The sequence below is a fragment of the Sebastes umbrosus genome, chromosome 9 (genome assembly GCF_015220745.1).
Source record: "Sebastes umbrosus isolate fSebUmb1 chromosome 9, fSebUmb1.pri, whole genome shotgun sequence".
Classification (NCBI taxonomy): domain Eukaryota; kingdom Metazoa; phylum Chordata; class Actinopteri; order Perciformes; family Sebastidae; genus Sebastes; species Sebastes umbrosus.
In genome coordinates, this window is record NC_051277.1 from 12,072,815 (window position 1) to 12,081,496 (window position 8,682).

Consider the following 8,682-nt stretch of genomic DNA (forward strand, 5'->3'; position numbering starts at 1 on the left):
GACAGAACTGCAAACATAATATCTATTTATATCTCTGGCTTTGCACCTCACATTTTCCTACATTTCAAAGATCCTATAACTGGAATTCGCTTGTCAAAATGTACCAAAAAAAAATCACTGTAAGCCAGTAATGCCATGCTGTCTTCTTAAATGACAACTTAAAAAAGCCAAACAATTTTTCCTGTTCACTCGAGGCTGCCAGACTAGATCTAATCATGCTTCTGTTTTGATTAACGTCACTACTTTATCAATTATCAACAGTTATTTGGAACAAAGCAAGAGGCAAAGTTTGATGTAGCTGCCAGAAAATCAACATTTTTAACCGTCTTGTAGAAGAACATATTAACTGCAGCATCAATTTCCTCCGCGGACACGCTATGGGAATAAAACACTGCCAAGACACAAATTTTGTCCACAAATTCAAGCCTCGGTCATTCATCATTTCTGAAGTCTGTGCCCTTTACAAAGAAGTAGAATCTTGTCCAGCCACAATTCAAGCCAAACTCATGTTCAGCCCAACAACATAAGGTCACACATAAACTAAAAGGCAGCTTTGTCTTTGTCCCGTCAGCAAAAAAAGACCTGTTGCCTTTAGTTTGACCCACATGGCTGGGTTAAATCCACCTATTTGAAGCCAACTCTTTTGTCCAGAGGAGAGAAAGTGAGGCACGTTGGATGGCAGGAGGCTGACTGGATGAATTTGTTAGTTTTAAACAACCAAGCTGGAGGACTCTAGTCAAAACATGGCAGTGGCCTTTGATAAAGGTAAGACAAATAGAGGAATGTGCTTTGGCTCCGTCTAGAAATAAAATCCTTGACGGTGCACTACCAACCAAGTGTCAAACCCTTCAGATAGTCCAGTACAGTGCAGTCAATGCACCTCAAGTATCAAGTTTATTGTCTGAACAAGACATCAGCTTGTTCTGGTAGACTTGAAACGGAAGAAAGGCAAACTGAAAGGTGAACCTGCCTTTTGTCTGGAGAACTGTGGCCCATGACCTTTGCTGGGAGGCATCTGCCCTGCTAATGCATCACATTACTTTTAGGAATACATGAAATAAATTCTAGTAAAGGATGGGCGATATGGCTGAAATCAATACAACCGTATTAGTAAGGATGGTTTTCTATTAAATACTAAGGCTGCAACTAACAACTACTGTCACTGTTCAACTTATGAGGACATCTCTGGTAAACACAAGATTTAAAGTGGTGCTTCCGTGTGATTCTTTGTGGTAAGGCTGTCCTCGCCCAAAGAAATTCTTAGTCAACTAACATTCAAACGATTTTGTCGACTTATCGATAGTTGATTTAATCGACAGTGTAAAACTGAGTTTCTCCACAAAGAATCACACAAAAGCACCACTCTAATCATGTGATTACCAGAGATGTGCTCATAAGGTCCTTAGAAATAAGTCATTCAGCATTAAAAAAAAGCATAAAAAAATGACTAATCGACTAGTCTGCCTGTGTCAGAGTTCTTTCGGTCGATTCAGCACGTTGAATCGCCGGCGGTGGCGCCCATCGGTGAAAGAAATCACTCTGATTGGCTGTTCAGTTTGAACGAATCAGTGCACGAGAAGAGAAATGGAAGTGAGGAAAGCAAGCCAACGAGTAAAGTCAAGAACAAAAACACAGAAGGCTCTTCTCATTTTGCATCTTCATCTCGTCTGATCATTCCAATACACGGATATGTTCACAACGACATGGCCATCTGGAATGAAGCTAAGTGGTGAGTGAGAGTGGTGTGAAACGTGGTTGGCAAACGCCGCTTTGTTTCATGTACGTATCATAACAACGGCTTGTATATCCGCCGTCCTAGGTCTTTCAGTTTCCCTTTTTGAATGACGGATACAAACCGCCACCTGCTGGTGTGGAGAGTTATTTCCGCTCACGCAGGCGCAGAACGTACGTGGTAGTTGGTCGTCGGCTGTAGTCTTTGCGGTGTGTTCGAGTGCAACTTTTTGGTCAAGACAAAAGCGACGTGAGGCGACGCAACTGGTGGCTTTGTCGCCGCTAGTTCTTTGATGTCAACTTGGTGTGTCCCCAGCTTAAGACCAAAACAAATTTCTTTGGTTGCGGATCGCCCTATCGATTATTCTATATTTTTTTCATTTAATTGATTAATGAATCAACAAATAGTAAAAAAAAAAAAATGCTCATTACAGGTTCCTACAGGCCATTGTGACATCTTCAATTGTTTTATCTAGCCGACTGCCAAAATCCAATAACATTCACTTTACTATCACTAAGAAAACCTAAATAGATTCATATTTGAGAAGCTGGAACCAGTACATGCTTTAGTGTGTAAAAAGTGTGTCAGCACATATAAAATGTGAAGGGGATTTATTGATAGTATGTTATATAATTCAGCTTCAAAATGTCTGGCTGACTGTGGTTGCGGATGCACAGATGGGCAAAGCAATGATCGAGTTGCACAGAGTGCAGACGTAAACCCGTGTCTGAACTAGTTTCAATGTATTAACACAAGACTGGTGATTACTATCAACAAACAGACTTGTTTGTCTTTGACTAGGCTGAAGAATTTGACAGGGCCTCTTACATTCACTCACTAGCTAACATTTAAAATCACAGTTGGAGTGGGGTCGGGGGCCTGAAATCCGTGTTAAACAAGGCCCTTAACTAAATGAAACTTGTATAACTTTTATTGAGTAAAGTACGGGCCATAATCTGCTCAATCAAAACGAAGCTTGCATCTCTCTGTGAATGTTTACCCCTGATGTAAATTAGTGGTCATAATGTTGGAATAATAATAAAGTTTTACACCCTACATTTCTTGCTCCGCTTTATTGTTTTTTTTAATGTCACTGCCAGATGCAGCCGACAATCTTGACTTCCTGAAACCAGATAGCATCTAGAACAGCAGGGGAGCCGTTGAGATTATTTGTGTATGACGCTGCTTTTACACCTGAAATGGCGATAAGGCATTCGCCCAAGTGCTTATTTGGCTCACAAAACAAAACAGGCCGTGGTGATAAGCATGGTGTCTTTGTTGTCCGCAGATTTAGGGGCCCGAGGCTTCGAGCGCTACAGAATACTCGCTTCACGAGGCGACGATGAGCGAATGTGACGGTCTGCAAAAGGCCCTCGACATCCAGCGTGACACAGAGCAGAGCTGAAGTGAGAAGTCCGTCCCAGCTGGGTTCACTCTCCGATTGTGTCCCTACGATAACCTGCCTTTTATCTGAGAGGGTCAAACTGGAGTCATAGTCGCCGGTAGAGGAAGCATGATTACAAGCAGATGACAAGAGGAGCACTCACTTCCGAGGGAACAAGTGTTGAAAAAAAAAAAAAAGAAGCGTGGGTTGATCTGTTGACTCTGGTGAGCGTTTAAAAAATTATTTACCTTGCTGAACGTTTGACCTACTTTTTTTCCCCGTGTGTGTGATGTTGAGATGGTGGAATAAGCATCACCAGATGGCCAGACAAGAAGCGTGAGTGTGTGTGTTCAGTGCTGCATTCCAGCCTGTGTTGCATAGACTGCCTGACCTATACTGTGTAGACAAGTCGTGCAAGGAACCCACATACACACATGCTCACGTGCAGCTCCTTTCAAAGCCTGCACTAACAGTACATCTTGATCGCGTTACATGCCCGGGCAGGGCGCTGGAAGTCCACAAGTCTGACTGTACTTCAGTTTCACATTCGCACTTCATCTTTCTGCAGCATAGTGACTTGGGTCAGTCATTCAGTCAGTGAGTCAGTCGCAGTTCAAAGCTCCTTCCTCGTGAGTCTCTGGCCACCTGAGCTCGGCTGCAACTTATAAATATCTGACCTGTCTTAAGTCAGAAGCCAAGCAGAGGCAGTCCCACCCAGCATGCCACACCGGCGGGGGGGAAAACCAACAAAACCATGACATCAAATAAGTGGAGAGGCTGCTGAGGCGGAGCTATGTGATGAGTGTGAGCAGTCAAAAAAACGGGAGGGGGAAGGGTGCATCAGGGTCAGGAGGTGGAGAGGAAAGGAGGGGGAGGGGTTGGCTCTGCTTTTTACATTTCTAGGCAAACCAAATATCCTAGATTTCAAACATGACCTGCAACCAGGAATTGTAGGATCGAATTTCAATGTTCTTATTTCAGATGTTACAAATAATCCTCAACTATAAGCATGTGGGAGGAAGCAAGGAGAGCAAATAACATTCAGGTTTTTATTCCTAACACATTATACTGCAGGTGATTTCAGGAAAGACTGCAACGATCTGTTGTTTTTACGAGCAATACTAGGTAATTCTTTTTTTTCAATTAATCATTCAGTCAATGTTAGAAAATAGGGAAAATTACTAGGGCTGCCCCCCTCTTAGTCAACTAATCGGTCATTTAGGTCTTAGTCAACTAAGATTTCTTTAGTTGATCAGTCAATTTTTTATGCTTTTTCATGCTGAATGACTTCTTTCCAAGAAACATATAAACACATCTCTGGTAAAAACAAGATTTAAAGTGGTGCTTTTGTGGGATTCTTTGTGGAAAACTCATACAGATTTTTACAGATTCGTATGAGTGTTAGTTGACTAAGAATTCCTTTGGTCAAGGACAGCCCTATCGATTAATCTATATCTTTGGTCGAATACAACTCTAGAAATTGCCCACAGTAGCATCTGCAAAATGCTTTGTTTCATCCAACCGACAGTCCAAAACTGAAAGATAGTCAGTCAATAATGATTTAAAAATGAGAGAAGCAGCAAATGCTCCTATTTGTGAAACAATTGTTTGGCAGTTTTGCTTGATAACCGCCTCAAACAATGGACTGCCAAAATTTTGTGAATGAATTCTCCATTGATCGACTACATAACTTCATGGATTAGTTCCTCCTCTGTCTCAAGATGGGCTGATCGGTGAAATCATTTGTTGATAGTGAGTAGGAAGAAAGAGGGTTGTATTTGTGTGTGTGCTTACCTCTTGAATGCCTCTGTGGGATTCCTCTCACACTCTCCAGGCTGCAAAGTGCTCTGCACAGCTGGGTCGCGCACCTTCTCCTCGTATCCCGGCACCAGCCCGCTGCGGCAGATCTGAGCCACCAGACCTCGGATGAACCCGCCGACGCACAGCGTGTCCGAGTCGTCCGCCCGGCAGAAGTGGTAAGCCAGGCTCTGCTGCTGCATACCCCGGTGTGTTCCCTGGGCCGACGCGGGCCATAACAGCTCCGTGCACAGTGCGGTTTTCCCGCTTCCCGGGCCCCCCACCAGCAACACTCCCCAGGAGTTACCTGACTTTGTGGATCCTGCTGTCAGGGTGCCGGGGTTGGACGCACCCCCGCCGGGCGTAAGCGGGGGCTGCTTGCTGGGAGTGCTGGTCACTCCATTGAGGTTGTTGGTTTTCTCCTGGAGGCAATGCTGGATCTTATGGAAGACCCACTCCCGACAGTAAAAGCGCTTCCCCTGCAGCAAACTGGTTTGGGCCATTTTGATCTAGTGCTGCTGTTCCTCCTCTTCATAGGGGTCCCTTCATTCTGACCCTCACATTTTCAACTCCAACAAAGGCCGGCAGTAAACTCGAACATCCATTTTGCCGGCTGAAAATGTGCCTCTCAGAAAGCAGGTTGCAAGTCTAGCCGTCCTTGGTGTTGATGTTAGGAAGAAGCCAGAGTGAATGCAACGTGAGTGAAAGTAAAGAAAGAAGCAGAGCCGCCGCAGATGGCAGGAGAAGCAGCCAAGCTATGATGCGTTACAGAATATCTAGGTCAAAATAAAAAAAGGAAATCAAAATTGAGGCTCAAACCATAGATTTTCCACCAACTTTTTCCACAGCTTTCCCACTGGTTGAACTGAGTGCTCCTTGTTATTATGAGTGTGTTGCTTTAGCATGGCGCTGGGCATGGCAGGGCACCCGGCTCTTGAGTGCATCCACTGGCAAACTCAAGCCACCGCCGCTTGATACAATTAGCCATGGGAGTTGCTGATATATTTCCGCTGATGCATTTCAGATGCTACCGGGGGTGACCAAAGCGCGTTTCCATTACATTAACATGGAAGGGGCTGCCAGCGCAGAGTCAATTTCTCCAATAACATACTAAGCCTGGCTCTTTTCCTGGAAAACAGAGACAGAAATGAAGGGCTAAATTAGGACACATTTAAAATACAACTTAAATGCTTTGTGCTAATGCAAAAATTAACCAAGCAGATTGTTGAGATATAATTTGCATTCTTTGAGGATGAAGTGGATAAACAACCACCAGTATGAACAAAAATCACATTTATTGGCTTATGATGCACATTATTGTTATGGATATTTGCAAACCTACAAAAGAAGGGTTAACTATTCCTGCAGCTACAAAAAGGTGGGTACTGTAAGTGGGCTTTTTGGTGCTTTCATCCTCCACAACACACATCACTGCCTGCCTGCCCTGCAACTAAATTCTTGGCAGGGGTTCGTCTAGTTTCTCTAGTCTATCCACTGATCCCCCCCTTCCTTCCTTCCTATGTGGCTTTAAATCCCAAACAGTCCACATCCGTCCTCAACTGTAAAAAAAGGGGAGGGGGACATCCAAACTGAGAGGACCCCCCTTTTCTTGCACTTACAAGGGTCGTTTACATGGAAGTGGAAGGTAACCCCACCTAAAAAAAAAGGGGTTAATAGCTTCTTTAAAAGGTGACAGAAATCTTAGTTTAATCCAGACAGAATACATGATAGTCTGGGATTAGGGAAATGGTGTCATCCATGATGATGAGTATTTAAAAAAGGGGGAAAGGGAAATTTAAGCTTCTCTTGATTTTATTTCTGCAGTTTAACCACCTTTTTTTTTTTTTTTTTTTTTTTTTAAATCCAGCCCTTCTTCATCCCAGTCTACTACTACTGCTGCTTGCTTCTCTTACTGAATGCAAATGCAAATATCAGCCAGCCTCTTCTCCAGCACAGGAAAACACACACACACACACACACACACACACACACACACACACACACACAGTCTTTGCTGGTTACTTTGTAATGCTGCCAAATAACGAGATACATTTCCACCTTTACTGTTATTCTAAGGCGCTTCCCTGCCTCCTACACAAAGCTTATTAAATACATATGCAATGTATCAAAGCAGGGTCAGATGGGTTTTGACAAATAATCAATCAAACGACATGAATTCACTGAAGTCTTTTGTATGGCCACACAAACCTCACCCATGATACAGTTTACACCTATGAGGGGGGTGAGTCCAGACTAGCTAACAGTTGCATGCTTTTAAGGAGAAAAAAAAAACATAAATAAAGGTTAAATGTGACCAGTCGTGTTGCAAAACTGTTCCTTAAACTTCAATGTAGCCAATTTGTGGAGCGTTTCACTGTTTTCGCTACAGTTTCAAAAAACCTCTCTCCAAAGCCCCAGAACGGTTTTCCTCTCACCTCTTTGCCTCTCTTCCTCTCGGTGTGTTTTTAGGGGGGTTGTTGCTGTGTCCGTATAGTCAACACCCTTTCTCTCTCACATAATAAACCAGTCGACTGTTTTCCTCCGGTGCAATTCTTCAAACCCCAAATATTTGCATTTGAGCAATGTCTTTCTTTTGAATCGGTCTTTTCTGTCGTCGGCGTCGGCTCCTCCTGCTGCCCGACACACACACACACTACAGCTCCTCCACACAGTCAGAGAGCCGACTGACTCTCCGCCTCCAAACACTCCACATCTCTCTCTCCTGCATGCAGAGCACAACGCCAGTGAGCGGCGCAAGGTCTTCTGGGACTTGGAGTTTTTACCCCTCTAGTCGCCATTAGTAAAATATAAAGAGGTGATCCAATGTTTGTAATGAAAAGTGTACAGATATTTGCAAATTATGTATCAGTTATAGAATCATAATTAGCCTACTATTGGTAAATACACACACATATATATATATATACATATACAGAATATACTGTATATATATATATAAAAAATGATGTACATAAATGGTACAAATCATTGGACACCTTGCCTTATGTGGAATGAATATGATAATTGTTGCATTCATAAACTGCCTGAACTGTTTGCCTCAAGTGTTCATTTCTATGTGTACTATACATTGTGGTTAACAAAGCCAGCAGTGAACTGGTTTCCTGTTAACAGAGAGATGAACACTGGAGAGATTGTAAGGACCATTGGCAGAGCATTTTGGCAAATTTTTCTTGGGGGCTACCCACATAATCAGCTGTGCTGCTCATCCCACAAATGCATGATCCTTACAAGTTTGACATCATTGTGAAGGTAGATAAACAGGCTTTCCAACGATGTAAAATACAATGCCAATTAGCATTGTAGCAACAGAGAAATAATCAACCAAACACAAGTTTACAAACTTTTTTTTCCCAGTTTATATATATATATTATATATATAAACAAGTTTATTAATGAAATAATAAAACCAGTAATGAGATTAAAAAATATGCCTCCGCGGTGAACAGATAATCCAAAAACGTAGAAAATTCTTGATGAATTGAAGTAAATTCATATCAAAACATCCTTTTACCAACTCTCACACACTTTTATAGGCTACTTTTTCAAAACGTAAGCACAAGTACAAGCCAAGTATACCTTTCTGTATAGGCCTATAAGGCAAGAATACTTAATTATACTTTTCTTAAATATATCTCGATCAAAAGATTAAGTACGAGTAGGCCTATAAGCCAAAAATAATTTTCTGTATACTTGACAGTTTAAGCCAAGTACACTGAAACCTTTCTGTATACTTATCAGTATAAGCCAA

General features: G+C 42.4%; 1 protein-coding gene across 1 annotated transcript in view; it reads right to left on the reverse strand.

The window, feature by feature from the left end:
• The window catches only part of ankrd50 (ankyrin repeat domain 50), a 41,487-nt gene extending 33,866 nt beyond the window's left edge, over positions 1-7,621 (reverse strand). Inside the window, exons 1-2 of the mRNA XM_037779936.1 lie at positions 7,349-7,621; positions 4,911-6,041 (exon numbers count right to left, since the gene is read on the reverse strand). Coding sequence (XP_037635864.1) covers positions 4,911-5,416 — 506 coding nt within the window. The 5' untranslated portion in view covers positions 5,417-6,041; positions 7,349-7,621. The remainder of the gene's footprint in view (positions 1-4,910; positions 6,042-7,348) is intronic.
• Between the last annotated feature and the right edge of the window lie 1,061 nt (positions 7,622-8,682).